The 24090-nt window shown below is 37.2% G+C and overlaps 1 protein-coding gene across 2 annotated transcripts in view; it reads left to right on the top strand.

Moving 5' to 3' along the window:
- il6st (interleukin 6 cytokine family signal transduce) overlaps nucleotides 1-23544 on the top strand; it is a 37502-nt gene extending 13958 nt beyond the window's left edge. Inside the window, exons 8-16 of one of the 2 annotated variants that reach the window (XM_077243320.1) lie at nucleotides 285-361; nucleotides 484-694; nucleotides 3025-3216; nucleotides 4709-4846; nucleotides 4990-5139; nucleotides 5228-5368; nucleotides 5511-5607; nucleotides 8985-9066; nucleotides 21936-23544. In XM_077243320.1, the coding sequence (XP_077099435.1) occupies nucleotides 285-361; nucleotides 484-694; nucleotides 3025-3216; nucleotides 4709-4846; nucleotides 4990-5139; nucleotides 5228-5368; nucleotides 5511-5607; nucleotides 8985-9066; nucleotides 21936-22490 (1643 nt within the window). In that variant the 3' untranslated portion in view covers nucleotides 22491-23544. Of the gene's footprint in view, nucleotides 1-284; nucleotides 362-483; nucleotides 695-3021; nucleotides 3217-4708; nucleotides 4847-4989; nucleotides 5140-5227; nucleotides 5369-5510; nucleotides 5608-8984; nucleotides 9067-21935 lie in introns of both variants that reach the window. The other variant, XM_077243319.1, reaches the window with a different exon arrangement.
- The last annotated feature ends 546 nt before the right edge of the window (nucleotides 23545-24090 follow it).

The raw sequence follows: 24090 nt of genomic DNA, 5'->3' as shown, positions 1-24090 counted from the left end.
TGGAGAAGATCATTTACAGGTGTAATGCGAGACTAACCACTTCAATAGAATGAATCTGACTTTCCAATGCAAATAAATAAGAGAGTGAGTTTGATTATTCTCTGGACTTGCTTGACAGTAAAGTGTGTGCAAACAATAAAGCATGCACAAACAACATGACATTAAAAAAGTGATGTAAAAAAAGCAGCTGAATTGCTGTCAAGCTACTTAAATGCATATTTAAGTGATAAGAATCACTGCATTAATATTTATCAGTCAATTTTTAAACCATCTTATTTCCTCAGAGCCAGCAAGTGCACCAGATCTGTGGAGAATCATCCAGCCCACTTCTGATAATAGAAATGTCACATTACAATGGAAGGTAAATATTTTTTTCACCTGGCAAACGATTGTTTGTACAGGGTGGAAATCTCTGTTATTGTAAAATTCAATTTCTGTTGACAAATTTAATATTAAACATTTTATTATTGTCTTCTATAACAGCCTCCTGTGAAAGCTAATGGAGTAATACTTAAATATAACCTGTATATCAGTCAAGATAACGGGAAGCTTGAAAGACCCGATGAAATACCAGATAATCAGAAGTATTCGATGCAGTTGCCACCAGGAAAAGATGCAAACATTGAAATAACTGCAGCTAATTCAGTTGGAGTGTCTCCTAAAGCAACTTTATTCATTCCAAGATCAGATCAAGGTATATTAAAGACTTCAGTATTTTTTATTAGTTATTTTAAACAATTTATGATTTTTTTTTATTTATATGTTCATTATACATGCAACATTTTAACCCTTCTGTTGTCGCCTTCAGAACGCCTGTAGTACTTCACCTGATAGTCAAGTCACTTTCATTTATATAGCGCTTTTAACAATATAGATTGTTTCAAAGCAGCTTTACAGTGATAATAAGAAATTAAAGGGGTGGTTGATTACAATTTTAACTTTTCTAACTTTAGTTAGTGTGTAATGTTGCTGTTTGAGCATAAACAACATCTGCAAAGTTACAACACTCAAAGTTCAAAGCAAAGGAAGATATTTGCTTTTAAAGAAATCGTTTTTTAAGAACTACAACAAACGGCTGGTAGGGACTACACCACATTCCTCCCGGGTTAGTGACATCACCAACCCTAAAATGTACATAAGCCCCGCCCCTGGGAACACGCAAGCATTGTTGAGAAGAGGAAGAGTTGTTGTAGTCGAGCACATTTGTGAGTTCAACCTCAAGCTGTCGCAACCATCTTTTCACATGCAATACAGTACGTAACACAAATGCAATAGCATATCACTCTGTAGACATCTTACAACAGTTCCACAGAAACGATTTTATAGATTATCATGACAGAATATGCTAATCAATGACTTGAAGATAGTTAACTCCAAATCAGCAACATAAATTCATCAACTAACCACTCAGAAACGTCCTGTTGCATTTTACATGTTGTCACTTCTTCTTGAGTCTCTCCATCATTGTCTGACTCCAGTTTAAACATAAAAGGCAGAACAGTTTCTGACATTTTAGTGCTTGTCTGCGTGAGGTAATCGGAGCTGCTAACACACACACACAAAACGACGCATTTTTGCTCACCCTCAAAAAGGGACAATTTAAACATGCTGTAAAAAATTATCTGTGGGGTATTTTGAGCTATTTTGAGCTTCACATACACACTCTGGGGAAATCATAGACTTAATTTACATATTGTAAAATGGGGATTATACCACCCCATTTAAAGTAACAGAGATTTTTTGGGGTTTACAGCAGCTCTAGAATAAAGTTATTGTCCAGCTAAAGTTATTTTTTGATTGATTCACTTTCATTGCAAAGATCATTAGTCTTTAACTTAGTCTTTATATTAGTCTTGTTGCTTACACAACACCATTTTAACTGAAAACAGAAAACATTTAATTTTTAAAGATAGTGTATTATAAATGGTAATAAATGTATTTGTTATGATGGATGTGAAAAGTCAGCCATATTGATATCCTAATGGCCATGTATATGTAATATACATGAATTAAAATTCTAGCTCTAAGATATACAATAAAATATGAAATTCCAAAAGAACTGAAATTCAATTCTATTCAATAGACTTTTTTCAGGAGCGCATCCTGAGCAAGGTATTTATAGCAAGGCAATTTGTATCGGGGGTCGATTGTCTTTCTTCCCACTTTTTACTATTTCTCGCATATGGCACACCACAAGAGAATGAATGGACCAGCTTTATTTGTTTAGGGACGACAGGCCTACCAGATTTTTTATCAGATGAAGAGGCTAGTTATGATGGCTAGCGGAGTTATGCATTGCTCATACTGCACAGGACTCTGCTTGAGGTGATAAAAGAGATTAGTGGTGCTACCACCATTTGTAGCTTTTATCTTCTTGCACACCTTGCAAATGACGGTATCATTTGTGTCTCTTCCCGTGTCTGTTTTCACACCCTTGTTGTTTGTCGTCTCCATTTTGCTAATGTGAAAAAAAAAATTAACGTCACCTCACCCCCCACTCATGTCTCTTGCGCGGTAATGCGTGACAAGATGAAAAGGGGGACGTAATATTGGACATTCGGCGCGTTCTTTGGGAAAGTATGCTTGAATTTGAAATATTCGATATTCACGATATTTTCACATTTTACATCGTCGTCAAAATTATTGCAATATTATTGCTAATATTCGATATATCACCCAGCCCTGACAGTCTTTCTGTTTTTCTGTCTGTCTGACTGTCTTTCTGTTTTTCTGTCTGTCTGACTGTCTGTCTGACTGTCTGTTTGTCTGACTGTCTGTCTTTTTGTCTGACTGTCTGTCTTTCTGTCTGTCTGTCTGTTTTTCTGTCTGTATGTCTGTCTGTCTGTTTGACTGTCTGTCTGTCTGACTGTCTGTCTGTCTGTCTGTTTTTCTGACTATATGTCTGTCTGTCAGTCTGTCTGTTTTTCTATCTGTCACCCATCCATCCAATAATACTGTATTGCCATGGTTAGATAAGAGAATGGGGCATAAGGTGTAACGTGTGATGTGTCTGTGGTTCAGCAGAGCTTCCTGGCGTGGGGAGTATGAGCTGGTCGGTGCGTGATGAAGAGCTGCAGGTGGAGTGGACTGGAGTTCCTCATCCTAGCTACGGTCATCTCTCTGAGTTCCTGCTGGAGTGGGTGAATGTGCATCAGAGAGAGCTTCAGCCACACTGGCAGAGAGTTCCTCGCAACGTCAACACCACCACACTAACCGGTACCTGCGCTATATTTTCTAAAGCTCGACTGTCTTATAAGCTGGCCTTCACGGAATCTGTGCATATTTATTTACATTTGAATTCACTAATGTTCGGTGGTACAGCTGCGGGATGAATAAAAATGCTAAATATGTTGACTTAAGCTGTGCATATTACATTGTTCAGTTTGTCCCTTTTATTTAAACAACATTATTTCAGTCCTTAAAATGCAAATATTGTGTGTAGAAGTTGTGAGAGATAATATTGCCAGTACACATTGTAAATTTGCTTTGTACTTATTAGACCTGTTTTGTGCATCTTGTGTCTGTAGCGGGTTTGCTTGCTGTTATTGCTATTAAAGCAGTGTTGTTGACGCTCAAGGGGAAGTCACTGTTTCACACTGAGTACCGGGGTGTTATAAAACCTTCTATAGCTGCACGGTTTTGGATAAATTGAGAATCACAGTTTTTTTTGCTTCAAACCGAGATCACGATTTTCCCACGATTCTGAACAGACAACTAAACAAAATAACATAATTTACTAGAGGTTTTGACAAAATGTTAATGGCTGGAGTCTATTTTAAATGTTTAATTAATCTGAATTATTTAAAAAAAATCAGTTTGAATAAATGATTCAATGACTTGCTCATAAATACTTAACTTGTTTCATTACTGGATGAATCAGTGTTTTTAAATGAATCTCTTAAATGAATGATTCAATGACAAATACATTTTTGACAGTCACTGATGTAATTGATACAATCATTATTTAACGTATCAAGTTACTTTTAAATGGTGATTTACTGTATTTTGATCGCTTCCGTAGACATCAGTGCTTATATCCAAACTATAATCTTTTATCCCAGTACTTCTGTGATCATTTGAATATTTGTTACACAGAAATAATGATACTGTGTGGTTGGAAAGACTGTTTGTGAAACTGTTTCATACCTATACATGACAACTGCTCTCTCTGGTTTAAAGCGCAGATCTGAATGTTCGCCGTGATTTTGTCAAAGGTTTAATAGACACAGGCAAATCGCTGTTTTTTAGGAATGAGCTCTGAATCAAGATCGCAATGTTTTAACAATTAATCGTGCAGCTCTACAAATTTCTCAAATACATGAAAGGTGTAGGTTTTTCGTTCATGCTTAACTGTTCACCTTTATGCATTCGTAGGTTTGGTTGAATATCTGATGACAAAAAGATATACAACAATACAGAAAATCAGTCAGGGCAAACTAATTTTCACAGCACTGTTTAAGCTGAAGCTGAGGTTTTGGTTTTGACTCTGTTCTTGTCTCAATGGCAAAAAAATATATATTTATAAGAATATTATAGTAGTGCCAACTCTCTCTCTCTCTCTCTCTCTCTCTCTCTCTCTCTCTCTCTCTCTCTATATATATATATATATATATATATAACAATGGACACATACATATAGTTGCAGTTTCAGTGTTTGAGAGCAATGTAGCTGGCATTTAAGGTGACAAGTCTTTTCCCCTTTCCGAAGGTTTTGAAAAACTGAAGCGATACAACATATCAGTGTATCCAATTTATAAGTATCGCTTGCACACCCAAGCTGGAAGAACAGTAACGCACATCCAAGCAGGAAGACCAGTGACCAAAGCAGCCTACATTCAGCAAGAATGTATGTATCTCAGCTGTGTCACAAATTTAAATGGCACTGTCATGTTAAGTTGTTAATGTGAAGTTAATGCAGTTTTCTCATAAAGGACAAGTTACTGAAGTACACTCTTATAACAGCTTTGTGGTGTGGTGTTTTTTTTCTAGCTCCAGAAAAGGGCCCTACTGTCACAGTTACAAAATCCAAGAAAAATAGTGCTGAGTTGACATGGGAGGAAATACCCCTGGACAGTCAGCGTGGATTCATCACCAACTACACCATATTCTATAGGGCCGGGAACACTGAGCACTGGCAATGTATGTTCAACTCATGGTGGTTTTGTAATTTGTGATGAAATGATTGTGAGGATTTCACAAGTAGATCTTTATCAAATGTTTTTGGCAGCTGTGACTGTGGGTGCTAATGTCCGCTCACATGTACTGACTGATCTGAGCAGTGAAATGGATTATGTGGTTCACATCATGGCATCAACAGTAGCAGGCTCCAAAAATGGATCAGACTTTAATTTCAAAACAATGAAGTATGGTATGTCTTTTATCCTCATTTTTTACATTTCTTTTTAAATTCTTAATGATGCCAGATTTTACTGTAATTTAAAAAAAGCTTAAGCTACAAAAAGATGTGACATGCATTGATGCCTTGATGTGCATTTGTTTCTTGACTGTAGGTGATGGAGAGGTGGAGGTGATTGTAGTCGTGGTTTGCCTCAGCTTCCTGTTCCTTACCGTCTTTATCATAATGCTCTGCCTTCGGAAAAGAGAAGTGTGAGTCAGTACTTTTCACCACTCAAAATGAAACGCAAAGCAAGACTTCAACTTTAACTCATCACTTTAGTTTAGTTCGGAGAACCGTTGCTCTGGAAATGCTAATACAAGATTGCTTAAAAGTGCCTAAATGCCTTAACAGTCTTTGTAAACTTTGTGCACACTGTACACAATTCATAAGTATATTTAGTCAAGTCAAGTCATCCTCATTTATATAGCGCTTTTAACAATGTAGATTGTTTCAAAGCAGCTTTACAGAGATAAACATATAATTTAAGGTAACAGAGATTGGTTTGGTTTTATAGTGGCTCTTGAAAAATGTTTTTTCCAGCTAAAGTTAGTTTTGATTGATTCACTTCCGTCTAAATGATCATTTGTTATTAAATTAGGGGCCGCTAAGACGACACCGTTCTCTCTAAACAGACTTTAAACGTGAAACGCTTTATCTGTAGAGTGGTATAGGGAGCCTCCATAGGGAGAGGCTAGTTGGCACTTCAGCACTGCATTGTCATCGGGTCCAGGCGAAGGTCCTTCGTCAGATCTGGAAACGGCCTGGATCCAGCAGGCTGCGGGAAAACCTTGGGATAAACAAAGACACTAAAATTAGCGTAGATGCCATTCTTCTTATGATGTAACGAGTACATCAGGATTTGAGGGAAGTGTTCCCAGTTCCGGCTGACCTAATCTAAGCAGCCTAATATTGAATTATAGAAGGCTATAGAGTGTTATGTGAATGCTAGGTCAAAGAGATGTGTTTTTAGTCTAGCTTTGAACTGACAGACTGTGTCTGCTTCCCGGATAATGTTAGGAAGATTGTTCCAAAGTTTTGGTGCTAAATAGGAAAAGGATCTACCGCCAGCAGTCGATTTATATATTCTAGGTATTATCAACTGGCCGGAGTTTTGAGATCGCAATAGACGTGAAGGACTATAATGCGTTAAGAGCTCGCTCAAGTACTGCGGAGCTAAACCATTTAGTGCTTTGTAAGTAATCAGCAATATTTTAAAATTTATACGATGTTTAATAGGGAGCCAATGCAGTGTTGACAGAACCGGGCTAATATGGTCGTACTTCCTGGTTCTGGTAAGAACTCTAGCGGTTGCGTTTTGAACTAGCTGTAGTTTGCTTATTAAGCGTGCAGGGCAACCACCCATAAGAGCATTACAATAATCTAGCCTTGATGTCATGAACGCATGAACTAGTTGTTCCGCATTTGTCAATGAGAGCATATGACGTAATTTAGATATATTTTTAAGATGGAAAAATGCGGTTTTACAGACACTAGACACGTGACTTTCAAATGAAAGATTGGTATCAAAGAGCACACCCAGGTTCCTAACTGACGACGAAGACTTAACAGAGCAGCCATCAAGTGTTAGACGGTATTCTAGGTTATTACGTGTGGAAGTTTTTTGTCCAATAATTAGAATCTCTGTTTTTTCAGAATTTAGTAGTAGGAAATTACTAGTCATCTAATTTTTTGGATGTAATATAATATAATATAATATAATATTTAATATAATTAATTCAAGAAGTAAATACTGTAAAAAATAAATATTTTTCACACATTTTAATTTTCATTAAATGAAAACAAGATAAAATGATGAAAATATTTTAGCATTTTTATTTATATTACACAATATATAAAATACATGCAGTTTAAATGAGATCCAATTTAAACATTTCTTTATTAAAGGTAAATGATGTTGCTACTTACTCCCATTACTTACTCTCATAGTGTTGTTCATAGTGTTTCATCTGTTGAGTTCCAAAAAGGACAAAAAAAAATATGTATTACATCTTTTTTTCTATACAATGAAAGTAAATTATGACCAAGTGCTGTTAGGTATTCAAAAAAGGCAAAAGGCACCATAAACGTCAGTGTACCGTCGGATAATTTGTTTTCTCGTTTTTGTCTTCAAAACGGGAAAACGATGAAACCGTTCAATTATCACATATTTGACCCTTCTCATGAACATAACAAAACTGATCTCATTTGTTTTTTGGGGTTTATTTTAGTTAGTTTAGCAAAACCATGGTTAGTTTGTGGTTACTATGGTTTAACTATATTAACCATGCTTCTTGGTATTATTTGTAGTAAAATTATGGTTATTTTTCGTAGTGCATAGCGCAGCTTTGCCACACAAACTCTAACTTTGATAGTTGGTCAGCTAAATAAAACAGGCGGTGTGCCCAATATGTAGGCTGGGAGCAGTTGTGAGTGGAGAAGCGAAGTAAATTAATATTTATGAGATAAATTAATATTTCACAGCGCATAGGTGAATTTATGTCTAGACAGAAGAAAGCCCTGTCTAGGCTCTGCCCAGGTACAGTTTGTGTCAAGCCATTAGTTAGTCTGGTTGTTTAATGAGAAAGAGATGAAATGTAGTTGCAATAAATGTTTAATAATCCGTACATCTTGCAGCGGAACGTAGGACTATTATTCCTTTGGCACGGTTTGATGTTGACCAATCAGCGGAAAGGGGCATTTCATTCCCGCCCTTGTAGAGTTCAAATATTAAAGCTGTTAATTCATTTTGGTTTTATTGTTTTTCCATTTGGTGAATTAGACCAAAGTGTGATGAAAACAAAAATAAAAATATGAATAAACCCACATGAGATTAGTTTTTTATGTTCATGAGAAGGGTTGAATAAGTGATGAATGAAGACAAAAGTTTTGAAGAAAAGAAAACAGGTACACGGACCCATAAGGCTGGTACATTTGATTCATTTGTTATATTCCAAACCTTCTTGAGTCATGTGACTTATGTAGGAAAACAACTGAAATTAAAGTTGTTATGCACTGATAATATTCTCTGGCACAGCTCTTCTCCTTGTAGTATTTTTTTAAAAATAAGGCAAGTTGAACCATGTCAGGTTTGCACCAGGTTTGACGTTAATGATGCCATACATGATTGATTGCGACTGTATGTGTTTTGTAAAGGATCACAATGCACCATTTTTTATATGTGCATATTCAGATAGCTTGAATGAGACTCGAAAGTTATGCCATAGAGGTATATTTTAGTGCAAGTGTCCTGCAGACTATATTTTATGTTACTTTTAATAGTGCTTTTTGTCTTTATTGGAGCTTGACAGTTCCTGGTCACCATTCAACCTCATTTTATCCAAAAAATCCCAAAATCCCGCATAGACTGATTGTAAAACTAGTCTAATGATATGCTCTTTAGGTAACTTAAAAAAGCACCAAATAAAAAATATATGAATGGCATTTATGATATTGATTATCGCCATAAATCATTCTAAATATATAGTGAATTCTGGATATATCACCTAGCCCTACTTATAATCATTGTAAATGGTGCTTGGTGCTGTGTGGTGTTGAATGTAATTTATTTTCTTTCTCCTCTGTTCAGGATTAAGCAGCTGTTATGGCCACAGGTCCCAGACCCGTCTGACAGCTCTATTGCCCACTGGTCACCTGATTTCCCTGTGAAGGTCAGTGAGCTATAAAGCATCAAAATAACTTATGGGTGAATCTCACAAAAACATGTCCAGAAAAGAAATTATATTTTGCATATGGAAAATGAAACCTTTTAAGACAATAAAGTTTTAGTTTCATTATGAAATTGACATGTCAGTTATGCCATGAGTTTAAACCCTCAAATTTTGGGGTAGTCTGTCCGGAAGTTGTACTTCATTAAACCCATTTAGGCATTAATATGTATTATATTTGTAATGTATTATGTTTGTCATTGATGCTACGACTCAAAAGACTCTGCTCCTTACCAAGTTCTCACTCAGAAATGTTCATGCTTGGGCTCCAAGTTAAAAATACAGTGTAAATGTAAATAAAAATGCAGCCATGTCATGTGTCTTATGACATATGCATATGTGCCCCTTTAAATAGTATGTGAAATGTACAGTTGCCACTATGCCATACTGAAAAATGCCCGTCCTAGTATGAATCATGATGAGCACAAGCTTAGGACATCAGAGCCCGGTGTGGAGTCCAAGTACAGGCTATACATTTTTTTTAAAATGTGTGAGAGGCCCAGCTCGCTGTATCACACACCTCTTGAAAGGAACCCCCTGATAACAAAGTCTTAGAGGCCGCCATACTCCTAACTGAGGCGAAGGAAGGCCACGTGCCTCATAAGCCACATGCACCTTCAGAGTGGAAGGGGATAGCCCAAGAGAAAAACAATCCTGAAGGATCTCCGACACTGAACCAACCGGACAGTTACAGTAGGTGGACAACCAGAATGCCTATTACCGCGGCAAAATCCACCGCGGCAAAAATAAACCAGTCGCAAAGGGACATTTAGCGAAAGCAAAACGTAATTATGTAAAAGTAGCCTACATTTTAAATAGAATATAGCAAACTTTTAGAGCAGAACATTTTATGAATCAAATGTTAAAATAGGCCTATCTCGCAGTCAGTGGAAATAAATTGGGTGCAATCAATGACGCTAAACTATTGAGGAATGAGAAGATTGAAGAGCGCTTCTCTCGCGCACTGACTGCTGAACAACCGAACTTCTGGGCATTTCTCAGTGAGAAAAGTTGTGGATCGAGTGGTAGAACTTAGGTTTCAATCATTTGGATGACACTGTTTCAAATCCCGAATAAACATGGTATTTATATAATTTCCATTTTACACTAAGGAACAAATCTCATCCAACCGATTGACTGGATTTACGTCTTCAAAAGCAGTTCTGTTAATAAAATAGAAAATAAAACTTCATGGGGTTCCATGCAGAAAGAATTTTTAAAAACATAAGCAAGGTGCAATTTGCCGGTGGGGGATTAATCAATGCTATAATTTGCCTAAATAGACCATGTCAAATTTATATATATGTATTTTAAATATGCAACACGCATGTTTAAACAACAAACAATAAAATCTGAACCAGCGCTTCTGCTCCTGTATTGAGAGATAACATGCAGCGCGTTTCAGTTACGATCCTGGTTCCAGTGGCCTTGATACATTGATTCGCGGCTTTTTAAAATGTCACAGAGCGTTTTTAGGTGGTTTTGAACGAAATATTGAAGTTTATAATTAAGTATTTTGACACAACACGCCGAGTGCGTATTCTAAAATCGGGTTTTATTCTGGCATTAAATTAGAGTTCGACAAACGCGGCGGCACGTTCACTTGAATTTATTTTTCTCATAACAGCTAAAACAAAATCATCTTTTAAAACTGTAAAAGGTCTACTTTTTTTTCATGTAAAGTAGGCCTACACTCACAATAGGCTAACGACGAAACGTTTTCTCACTCATGTAAGCGAACACACACTGGAGAAACAAACGTTTGGGCATTTCTCAGTGAGTTAAGATATAGCCGAGTGGTAGAACTTACAGTTCGAACATTGAGATGACACTGGTTCAAAGCCCGATCAAACATGGACTACTGTAGTCAAATTTTATATTTAGGCTATTAATGCAGAGAGATTTGTCTAGTTCTAAAACTCTGTTACACCATTTAGTTTTTTGCTTATATTTATGAAATAAAATTACCATGCATTTCCATTTTACACTAAGGAACAAATAGTATCCAACAGAACGACTTTACATGTGTATAATAATACCAATCGTAATTTCAAAAGCAGTTCTGTAAAAATAAAAAGTAAAAATAATAATAACAATAGCCTAATAATAATAATATATATATATATATATATATATATATATATATATATATATATATATATATATATATATATATAGCCTTTGATTTTTAAGGTTTTAAGTAAAGTGCGATTTGCCAGGGGGGAAGTGGATTTCCTTCTGGTCTAAACATCCCTGCTTCTGCTGAATTATTTTGATCCACACACCCCTCCCTCCACAGTAATCAATGCTATAGGCTACTTCATCAATAGACCATAAACATAGAAAATAAAGATAGCCTATGCAACAGGCACGTTTAAACGAAAAACAATAAAACCAAAACCAGCATTTCAGTTGTTCATTAGTTCCAGTGGCCTTAATGCATGCACGGCTTTACAAAATGTCACAAAGCGTTTTGAGATTGTTTTGAATGAAATATTGAAGTTTATAATTAAGTGTTTTGGCACACCACGCCGAGTGGCCATATGCATTTTTCTAAAATCGGGTTTTATTCTGGCATGTTGAATTAGTGTTCGACAAATGCGGCGGCGCATTCATTTGGATTTTTTTTTTTTGTAACTGCTAAAATAACTTAATAGGCTACTCCGTGATTTTTTGGTCATACAGATAAGAGTAGAGTAGCCTATATCGTTAAAAAAAACTGTAAACTTTTATTCATATTAGGCTAACGACAAAAGTTTATCTGTCGTCTCTGTCTCCGGCAACTGCGCGTAACAAATATGAACCGAAAGCCACTTGCCTCAGCTCAGTCACGATAAAATATGGGCTATGTCTAAAGCCTTTAAATGTCTAAATATTTAGGCTAATAAATGTTACCTGATTATGTAATCCATATGAAAACGAGAGGTACCAGTTTAGCCATCATGTAAGTGCTTCCCAATGAGAAAATGACAAGGGTGAAAATCTTGCTCTAATTAAATGTAGGCTAAATCGCCCTGAATTAAAATGTAAAAACAGATCAAATTATTTATTTGTCAAAATGTTGCGATATTCTTTCATTTAAGTTCATAATTATTCTATAAATGTTATTTAGTTTAGCAGCAGTTCCACGAAGCACCGTGGTTCGAGATTTATTTGAATAATAATAATAATAAAAACTTAATTCACAAATTGCATGCACCCTGGTTGTAAGGGTCTAATGATCCCTGTAGAATTTAATATTGAGTTGAACATTTTGTTCATGACAACAAATGAGAATTCATGAGAACATGCGTTTGAAGATTATAGTTTTGCTTGGAAATAGTTGGCCAAAACCAGTTTTATTTCTTAAATTATTGAAATAATTAAATATTTAGTAATAAACTTTTATGACAGAAATATCACTACATGTAGGCCTACCTAGCTTAAATCGTTTAATTCCTTCATTATCAACACTTTAATAGCCTAATGCTAATGTCTAAGAATAGCGATTTAAGCGTGAATTGCGTCAATCTCAAACTCAGATAGCCTGTGGGGGGTTGGAGGGACAGTTCAGTGTGTGCAGGACAATAGGTGTTAATGTTCCTCTTTCATATGGAGAGTGTCGGATAGCCAGCCTGATGAGCAAAGGCAAAATTATTTTAAGGATAAATCTCTCGATGTGTCCAAATGTAGGCCCCATATCTTATTATTATAAATATTGTACTTTATTTATTGTAGCATATTTCAATTTTTTTTTACACACAATGTTTTATTGAAGTGTTCAATCCAGTTTCAACTGGTTTTGTAGAGTTTTAGAATGTTTGGGCAGTGTGTATGATTGTCAACAATCTGGCATTATCTAAACATGAACTGTTGACGAAACGCGTTCATGCCAAGAAACGAATGGGAGTGACCAGCAGATACAGAGCTCTTTAATTCGCGATCAACCTCGTTTTATTGTAAGGTGAATTCAACAAGGCATGCTGTGTCTTTGGAGCAACAAAGGCTAAATAATTGGTTACTGTATTTTTTTCGCGATTTGTATGGATGACACGCAGCGCCATATACAGTATTATCAGCTGTGTGATGTTTTTACCCTGAAATGTTTAATTTCGAGAGAGACCCGGCGCGCAGCAAGGGAGACTAAATAAACTTGCTAAAAAGATATCCAGCGCGAGAGAAAGGCAAAGAAAAACGCATGTTTTTAATTTATGTTGCTTTGGACTATTTTCTTTTTGTACTGTTTTAATTGTTCAATTTATCTGCAATTTCTTTGGCAATACAAATTTAAATGTCGCAAGAATAAGATTCTGTTTCTTATTTTGCATCGCAAAGGAAACTCTAAACTGGATGTAGCTGTTTTAAATTAAAAAAACTGTCCTGACACTTTATTTACACCTTGAAATGTTCGATGGGGTTTCAAACTTAAGTAATTTTAGTGTTTTTTTACACAATAATTTAGCAGACTAAAGACAAGCTTTTTCATTGTCATTTTCTGACGCGATCGGCTGACAATCTTCCTTTATCAGTTTTGTTGTCTGTGCAGCGGCTCTGCAGAAATGTAGCAAGTTTAGGTTGTAATTTGCCATTGCTAATAAAACAAAACGTTTGACTTTAAATAAATAAACAGTCAATAAACTCGCTAATAAACAGTTAAGCATCAAGAACGGTAAAACATTACCGCTGTCGGCCTACATCGGTTAACAGCATGTATGCTACAATGAGATTAGATCTCGGCCGCTTGAAGTTCCGAGAGTCTCATGTCGTTGCGTTGACCACTGCGCTACCGTCAGAACACTGTTCGAACAATGTCCTATGCTCTTGCAAAGCCTCATTGATGTAGATTAATAGGTTTCTATTGCAATGTTTTAAGTTTTCATTATTTATTCAATTTAATTACAGTAATTTCAGTATTGTGATTATGAATTATTTTAACTACGTTTCACGTGAATTCATCTGCTACCAGCTTTCAATCGCTCTGAATGAGCCGCGGCGCGGCGGCAGATTACGCAATAGAGCGAATAAACGGATACTATTTAAAGTCTGTGATTGTAGTGCCTCTTAGCGGTAAAAGGCAGCAAATACACCCCACATTTTTTTTGCCAGAACGGCGGCGGTAAAAGTGTTATTCTGGTTGTCCACCTACTGTAACTGGGTCCAACCGGCATTCTCTGCACCATGCAGTGAAGACTCTCCACTTTAAGGTGCAAAGGTTCCTCGTAGAGGGAGCTCTAGAGTTTGAGATGGTCTCAACGACCTCAGTCGAGAGACCAGCGTTCACGAGTTGGACCTCCTCAGGTGCCAAACCCACAGTTTCCACAACTCCGGGGGAGAGTGAAAGATTGTGCCAGTGAAAGGAGTTCTTTCCTGACAGGAATCTCCCAAGGGGAGCCGTTGAGAGAAACATTAGGTACAAGAACCATACTACTAACAGCTGACAAACCCTGTAATGCGAGCTCTCTCTAGAATTACTGGGAGCAGAGCGATTGTAGGAAATGTGTACAGACGCAGCCCTGGCCATGTCTGCACCATGACATCAAACCCCAGTGGAGCTGGATACATTAGGGAAAACCAAAGTGTACAGTGCGTTGTTTCAACTGATGAAAACAGATCCACTTCTGCTTGTCTGAACCTCTCCCAAATCAACTCCACTGTCTTGGGGTGGAGTCTCCATTCCTGTCTTTTTTCTGTCCGGAAAAGCACATGGTTAGCCTCGGAGGTCTGGGAGGAAATACCTCAGTGTTATAAATCCAGCCATCATCTCCAGCCAATTTATATGTCATGAAAGATGATGGCCTCTCCACAGACCCAGAGTTGAGTGCCCATCTAGAATCGCTCCCCAGCCTGTGAGGGAAGCGTCTGCCGTAAGCGTTCTGCGGCGACAAGGCACCCCCTACAAGGGTCCCTGAAACAAGAACCAAGGCTTATTCCACATCACTAGAGTACGAAGGCATCTGCGCGTAACCCTGATGATGTGAAATAGGATGCCCCTCAGGGAAAACCCCTTGGCCTTGAACCACCACTGTAATGGTCTCATGTACAGAAGGCCAAAAGGAGTCATGTTGGATGCAGCTGCCATGAGTCTCTAAAAGTGTTTCACAGGAATGGCATGGCCTAGTTTGAAAGGAAGGAAGAACCTTATAATGGTAAGCTTCGCCACCGAAAGCAAACCTGATGAACTTTCTGTGTTGAGGGAGGATGTATAATATGTAAATATGCATCTTTCAGATCTATTGTGACAAACAAGTTCTCGGACCTGATCTGACTCACAATTAGCTTCAGTGTTAGCAATCTGAACCTGTACGTCCTCGGAGTACAGTTCAATTGGCAGAGATCTAAAATCCCTGATCCTTTCGAGCAATGAAATATTAAATGCTGGCTGTAAAAGCCTGACTGTCTCTTGGGAAGAGGAACATGTTCTAATGGCCTCTTTCACCAACAGAGATTGAACTATTTGTTTGACAACTGTGGACAAGACCTCGTTGAATCAAGGTGGACGAGAACCAAACTGAATTATGTAGTCTTTTTCTCTAGTCTTCAGGACCCATTGAGACACGTTTAGCAGAAATTGCCACGCTGCCAAATAATCTACTAAGGGAACCAACCTCTGGTGCAAACGGGACAAACAAGCAGACTCCTCTTATATCTTCCACGGAAGGAGCGAACCTCCCAGTGCCACAACATTTCTTGAGAGGAAACTGACAAATTAACTTGCTCATAACCGCTGCGCCCCAAAACGCCAAAGGTGTTGTGGGCCACTTCTCAGATTTAACCAAAGGTGGCTTTCCGTACCCACCAGGGATGCCATAGACTGTCCAATAGCTCTGGCTGTTTCCTTAGTGGCATGACGCAGCTCTTTAATAGTATCTGAACCCACACCTTGCCTTCATCTAAGTTCCTGAGAACGTCAGCATCGTATGCCTGCATTATTGACACTGTATGCAGACATGTACCAGCCTGATCCACAGCCGTGTAAGCTTTACCCACAAAATCCAAAGTTGTTCTACACAGCTTGGTGTGTAATGTTGGGGCCTTTAGGGACGATGCCACATCAGGGGAGAGATAGATTGCAATCGTTTCTTCCACCTTAGGCAACACCCCATAAATGTGTTCATTAAGCCCCATAATTAATTATTAGTCAAACACTTGAGGGCTGAACAAACAAGCAGAAACCGGTTCGCTCCAAAACCTCGATACCTTTGTGCAGCCAACTGATATTTAACTTGGCAACAGCATGAGTCAACCTCCACTAGCTCTTCATAAATCGGGGAGGGAGGTGGCAAGTCCCTGATCTTCCCTTCCTTGATGCAGAGCACATCAACCTTCTTAGAGCTGGATAGCGTCAGCACCAGGCCTTGCCTCAGGGCAGAAGAAACCACAGAGCATGCTTCCGGTTCCCGAATAAAAGTGCTGGGTCCAGCGGGTGAGAGCTGAGAAAGGGTAGAGCCCATCTCAAACTTCGTTTGATTCATCTACAAACCCCATGATCTAGGGAATGGTGTTTCGGACCCTACTTCTAAATGATAGCCAAGTGGCAGCAGAGCAGCCAGCCTCCTTAAGAGCTGACTGTGCAGTTATTTTCTATGATTAATTACTACTGTTTTGTGGAATCTGAAATGAGCTCATCTCATGCAATTAAAGAGCTAGTTAAACGAAAAATTAAAACTTATAATTTACTCACCTTCATGTAATTCCAAACCCATTCAAACCCATCATATTCAAAACACAAATAAAGATGTTTTATATTAAAGATTTCTGTCCCTCTATTGAAAACTGATTTACCCAAAACTCTGATGCTTCAAAAAGACGTCATAAAAGTAATGTAGACATATAAATACTAGAAGTGGGCATAGATGAATTTTTTTAATCTAGATTAATCTCACTGTAATCTTGGAATTAATCTAGATTAATCTAGATTAAAATGGCTCATTTGAATTCTGCCGAAGGCATTCAGAATATGTGTGCTACCCAAATAATGACTAAAAGTAAGTCTTTGAGAATAGTTCGCCTCACGTAAGGATGTGAATTTCTGCCAAAAATGCCATTCGACAATAGAGGAGCAAAAGTCGAATATCATTCAAAAAACAAAAACAAAAACAAAAACGCTCACTCACAATGACAGAAAGGGAGGCCAATTTCATCTTTAGCGATTTGTCATCGAACAAACTGTTTATTAATTGAACAAGTAACATGTTTTCGTCTTTTTTTTTTTTTTAACATATTGGCTAATTGGAAGAAGAAAAAAACAATAAGCACGACGTAGCTACAGTCCGTTTTTGCATCGCCAAACCAGATGCTCGTTAGATCAAAAAATAATGTCATATGTCATAATGATTTTATGTGTCCCTGCCTTTACCTTTACTATAAAACTCAACTTCCGGTATGCTATTCTGACAAAGTATGCTACATTGACAGAACACCGGCAATAGCCTCCTCCTTTTTAAACAAATTAGTTTTCAATCAATGTAAACTATTCGTGTGACTATGCCCCTGCGCAATACACACACATTATTGTGGGATGGCGGGTGTTCATTTCATAAACTGTACACAATGGTAGCTTATTTAACCTGTTGACCTTTGCCAGTGCGCCGACGCTCTGAAGCGTTTTTTTGTAGCCTATAAAATATTGTATATGTCCAAAAAAACTTTTTAGTAGTGCTATCTGTTTGGTTGTAAAATCTATTACCTGAATGAAATGAAATCGAATGTATCGTCCTGTGGAATCATTCATTCACAGACAGCATACGAAGATGTTCAACTAATAAATATCTTCATCGCTGGCAAAAATATGGTGCATTTGCAGATTTGCTTTCACTAACTAAACTGTAGATCCATGGCCACTTAATCCAACGCTCTTAATCTTCTTAAATCTTCCTGTTACGAATCCGAGTCGAGTGTGATTGAACGCGCTTCAGACGATTCAGTGCGTGAGGAACTGAACAGATCATTCAGACTGGTTCGCGAACCGATTTAGACAGATCTGCCAACTTGTTTGATGAAGTCTTTGAACAGAATCGACTCAAAAGAATGATCCATTTGTAAATTGAGCATCGCTCATGCCCATAAAAAGATACAGCGCGCTTGGAATAAACTAATTTAACAACATGTAATTGCAATAAAATAAAGTAACGAGAGGAACGTCACCCAACGTAACATGTAAAAGTATACGCCTTGTGTCCCTGACAGGAAAATACCCTGCTGCGCGATCTGTGACAGTAGGCGCGGCGTCAATTATGTCAAATATACTAGGCTACACGTGGAATTGCGCGAAAATATAACGATATTCGAAAAAGCTATTTTATGATCCCAACCCAACTTACAGAATAGATTAACGGCAATATTTTTTTTATCGCCCGATAAGAGTCTCACGTTAACGCAGCACGTTAACGCCGATAACGGCCCACCACTAATAAATACACATACACATAAACATAGAACAGAACACACACATAGAGCTCACCAATGTTAAACGGAAGTTCAAACTTGCCTGATGTGTGAGAACAAACATCACTGGTTCCTGCCCATCAAGCAAGCATGTTTGAACTTGCGTTTAGCATGTTTGGTGATCTCTATGTGTGTGTTCTGGTCGATATTTATATGGGAATAAAAGTTTAAATTACCTATTCATTATATTAAGCAATCCTGTCTCTTCAGAAGAGCCTCTCTGTTCATAGGGATTATTTTATCATGCCTTAATGAACTTTTAAAAGCAGCAACATTTTGGTTGTATGGACTTTGAGTGGAGGGACATAAATCTATCAGGTTTCATCAAAAATATCTTCATTTGTTTTCAAAAATTAAAAAAGGCTGATGGTTTTGGAACAACATGAGAGTAAGTAAACGATTTAAATTTAGGGTTGAACTATTGCTTTAAGGCAATAAAATAATTGATGTTCAAACGTTTGTCACAGCTGCAAAGCTTAGAAAGGAAGTTTTAAATCACAAAATTAAAGATAATATAAAAACAAAATCAATCTAGATGTTAAGATGTCAGCTGTAGCGTAGTAACACATTCGCTTCTCTAAAAACAGGGCCTACATTTACGGGGAAAAAAATGGCAGGCTACTATTTTTTTTTTAAGATCAGTTCCTCTTCTTTTTATTGAGGACATTTTATGATAGATGAAAATGCATTCCTATTTTAGTAGAAATTGGTGTGCATATCTCTCTGTTGCAATACAAATGCGTTTTTCAATACTGTAAGTGATTTTACTGACAGTGCTTGTATTCAACTAATTCACAAAGAATTTATCACCCTCCTTAGAGGTCTGGGGAAAAGGGCACAAACATCCATCTCACAGCAGTTTCTTCATTTTCTCTGACTACCTGGTGCTTGTGGGAAAGTCCTGTGAGCAGATTTATTTTGCTTTGTCTTGTTATTTGGCATGATATATAGTTGGGTTGCATGTGAGAGAGCCTGCAAACATGTTTCTCATTCCAAATGCTTGAGAGTTGGCAACCCTGCTAATACAATTATTTTCTTTTATACAAGTATAAAGGCAGAGTACAACCATTTTAACAGTTATATGTTAAATGTTTTTTTTTTTAAATAATGGAAATGAATGACATAAAACTTTTCATATTTATTTATTTTTTCTTCTTTTGACTGTGGTCAATTATGACCTGGGCATGTACATGTTCAGAGATTCACCCTTACACGAAGGTCGTCTGTAAACAAAAGATATTGTAACACAAATAATGGCATATTGCTCAACTGCATTGGGACACAGTAGTCTGGTACTAGGGCTGAGTATCAATTGAATTTTAACGATTTGCTTGTTTCCGATTCTTGTGGATTCTTAATTTCGATTCCAATTAGGTAAAATAAAATAAAAAACTTTGATATATGTCATGTTTAGTCTTATTGCAAAACATTGATTTCTAGCAGAATATCATGAAAAATAATTAACAGGCTAAAGAACACTTGCAAAAGGAACGTTTGCCAGTGGTTTTTAAAATACCTTGGAAAAACAACTAATATAAATGTCAAGCATTATTAAAGACAAGTAACACCCAGTAATTAAAAAATTACAAATAAAATAAAAACAAATACAAAAAAAAAATAGCAATAGCAATAAATACATACAATTGAACAAAGATACGTTTTATATGTTTATTTGAAATAAACAGTGTTTCAAGATTTAAGGTACAGAAACTGTAATCAAATGTAAAATAACACTGCACTTAATGCTGGGTGATATGGCCCAAAAAATTGATCACGATAATTGTTTTATATCAGTCGATATCGATAATTGTCACAATAAATGTCAAATCTTTATTTCTTTCAAGTTTAAAGGCAGATTTTTGCTCCTAAGTGAAAGTTGTAGAAAACAGAGCGTTAATTGTCGTTTTAAACTACTCTTTATTGTCAGAACATATCATGACAAACACTTGCCAAACAGGTGAACATTTCACAAATCTGAGGTAGAACATTCAAATATTTCTAATTTTTCCTTTACAAAATAAATATCTTAATAGAAAATTTAATTTCTTAGTTTCTGCATGTGCCAATGGGGGATATTGTTTCATGTCTTGAAGCGGGTTTGTGTTGCCTGACTTTGATGGCACGTATCTTCAGCATAGTTTGCAGTGCAGGCTGCAATATTAATATTGCATGTTTTGTCTCAAAACGCATACTTGACAGTGAGTTGACAGTAGTATTAGCTTGAGTTAGGATGCAGATTTACCATGTTAAATTTATGTTCATTAGCAAAAACAGTAACATCTGTTAAAAAAAATGTAATGATCTCAATTTTGTTTGGTAAAATGTAATATTCTGACTGTTTGAATTTTATTCAAATTAACCATTGGTCCTCCAGTATCATGCATTTAGATCATGATGACCTCAGATAAAACCAGGCATAGCCTATAGCACCTCACTATCATGGCAAAATGTAACTTTATGATTTCTATTATATTTGTATGAAAAACAGTAGCCTAAATACATTAATAATTAAATACTGTAATTATATTCCATTAGTCCTTTAACACATTGTCTACATTAATAATATAATATAATTCAATATGTATATCCCACATTTCATGGTGCAGTTAATATTACTAGGCTAACGTTACAGTAAATCCATGGTAAATGATGGGAATTTGTAGACTGAAAAGCCTTCTGACTGTATCGTTGCGCACAGTGTTTCTCCTGTTTGTCAGTGCAGTTTCATCTGCCTTTAAACTGGTTTAAATCACTGAGACATTTATGTTCTTCGCTGAATTCAAGCGCTTCTCACTGGATCTCGTGACCGAGACCGATCAGAGTAAACGCGTCTGCTCTAGTGAGCTTGCGCTGCGCTGCCGTTTGGACTTTGAGCAGAGCGGATAAATGGACCGCGTGGCGCGCAGTTCAAATGAGTTTCGTTCCACTTTTGCCGCATAAACATTATCGAATTTTTATTGAACACTTGATATTTTTTTATCGAGAAAAAATTATATCACGATAATTAACGTTATCGCTTTATCGCCCAGCCCTAACTGCACTTTATAAATGAAATATACATTACAAATATAGTTACAAAAGTTAATGTCAAGAACGAGTGAATTTTCTCTTTGTCTTTTGTTACATATGCCTACAGCGCTGAAAACAGCGCGCAAGTCGTCTCACGCATGAATGGTTTAAAATCACTTTTCATTGCGCACATTTTGGATGTGTGTGCGCTTGAATTGTTTAAAGTCATATTGAAATGCTCACAAAGGAATCGATAAGAGAAATCAAAATTTAAATTTTATAACAAGTATCCAGTTCCTAACCTCAAAGGATTCTGGAATCAATTTTCGATTCCCAACCCTACCTGGTACACAAACTAATGCTTGTAAACCTCTCAACAGGCCGATATGCCCAAAGAAGACGTCAGCGTGGTGGAAGTGGACGTGTTTGATGGAAAGTCTTTGTGTGAGGAAGACAAAACCGTGCTGCCTCTGAAGAAGGACAAGTATCTTTCTGAGGAGCACAGCAGTGGGATCGGAGGCTCATCCTGCATGTCGTCGCCCCGCCACAGCGTGTCGGACAGCGACGAGAGTGACTCGGGCCAGACCACGGCCAGCACCGTGCAGTACTCCTCAGTGGTGGCCAGCGGGTACAAGGGCCAAACGCCCAACCATCCGCCCCCTGTGTTCGCACGCTCCGAGTCCACCCAGCCGCTTCTGGACTGTGAGGAACATCCGGACCTTCTCAACGAGAGCGGCGGCCACTCCAGGAACTCTTACTTCAGACGAGGCAGAGAACTTGAGTCGGGCGTCCTCACTCAGGACTGCAACGAGCCCAATGGAGGCTCTCTCACTTTCTGTCCAGTGCAGGAGGAAGAGGTGTCTCCCATCGTAGAGGATCCGCCTGCCTCTGGTGTAAGTTACATGCCGCAGCAGAGTGGCTATCGACCTCAGTAAAGCAAAACATTTTAATGGGATTTGTTGATGAACTTTCACATTTTAATGGGATTCCAAGCTTACGCCAGACATGTATGGTAACACTAGACCGCTCCCCAATGAAGCTGTCTGCACTTCAAGACGTCACACTGCCATGTGCCTTCTGTGGACTTAGGGTCGTTGCTATTTGTTGCTTCCTTGTATAACTGAAATAAAATGTTGCTGTTGTTTTGAGCCACATGCATACTTAGTTGTAGCATTGCCTTAAATTGTTTTGCTATAAATTCATCAAAGTCTGTTTTTATACCAATGGATTTCCTTTTCATTTTACTGTTGTTGACAAGGTGCTGGCAGTGTACAAAGCCTCAAGTTGCTATTTTAATCTTCCAATATACACACAGTGTTGTTCAGAAAAGAAAAATTAACACTTTGTGCAATGGTGATTTATGTTACTGACATGGATTGTGGTATTGCAAATATTTGTATTTTCAACAACTTGCTACAGAATGTCACCCTAGCTTCAGTTAACCTTGCTTCCAAGTTCCTCATTATAATTTTCTCTATTTTAAAACTAACACTACATTGAAATGTCAGTTATGAAATGCAAATATTTCATTGTATGCCTTATCAAATGTATCCATGTATCTCTATGTGATTTATGTGTTTATATTATTGCATCACTTGTAGCACTGATACTAGGTTAAATAATTACTTTATTCAAATGTTTTGTAGTCTTCTGGTTCACTGGTGGCATCAAACAATCACTTCTATCTACCATCTTCAGACACCTTTACTCATATCTCAGACTTTGCTTACACCTTCAATCTATGGAAATTGCATGGATGCATTTCCCTTGTAACAGCGGCTTCTCTTGATTGGTGAGTCCCACTTCAGGATTGTGGGTAATGTAGTACTTTGCCTGTAATTTGGCAAGGTTAGTTTGTAACTTAGTACAACCAAGTTTTGAGAAACTATGTTATATTATAAGCAATGAGAACTTGAATCATTGTAAAACAAATATGCATGATTTGAATATACACCAATTCTTATTAAAGATACAAAAGTTCAGGCAAAAGTAGTATGTGATTTTCTATATAATACTGTGTATCACTGGTGGATCCAGCTGAAACCTGATTGGCCCCTGAAGTCAAGTCACATTTATTTATATAGTGCTTTTTACAATACAGATTGTTTCAATCTGCCTCTGCCCTGTCACTTATGATCACTGATCTGCATCAATTCAACCCGCGTAAACATCGTCATTCAAGGACTTGCATTTATTGCATTTATTTATTGCATGGACGTCCTTATGAAAAAAAATTATTCAAGTGTGCTATTAATATACTTCTTTTAAACAAAAAATAAGAAAGAATACTTTGTCTCCTTTTTATGTTCTAAGAAATATACTATGTACTATTCAGAAATATATTTTAAATTGCGCTAAAGTATACTTGACTTGTACAGACAAAAAAGTATAAGTATATTTGGGCTTTACTTGTACTCAATATTTTGATCGAGATACTTAAAAGTATAATTAAGTATTCTAAGTATACTTGGCTTGTAGTTGTTGTTGGAGCCATTCCGTGTATTGTGATAGGATGGCGCTGTGATCTGCCACCAG

Source organism: Siphateles boraxobius, unplaced genomic scaffold (genome assembly GCF_051911475.1).
Source record: "Siphateles boraxobius isolate OS27281-9 unplaced genomic scaffold, OSU_SipBor_1 25, whole genome shotgun sequence".
In the NCBI taxonomy this organism is placed as follows: Eukaryota; Metazoa; Chordata; class Actinopteri; order Cypriniformes; family Leuciscidae; genus Siphateles; species Siphateles boraxobius.
This window is presented reverse-complemented; position numbering and strand designations above follow the sequence as displayed.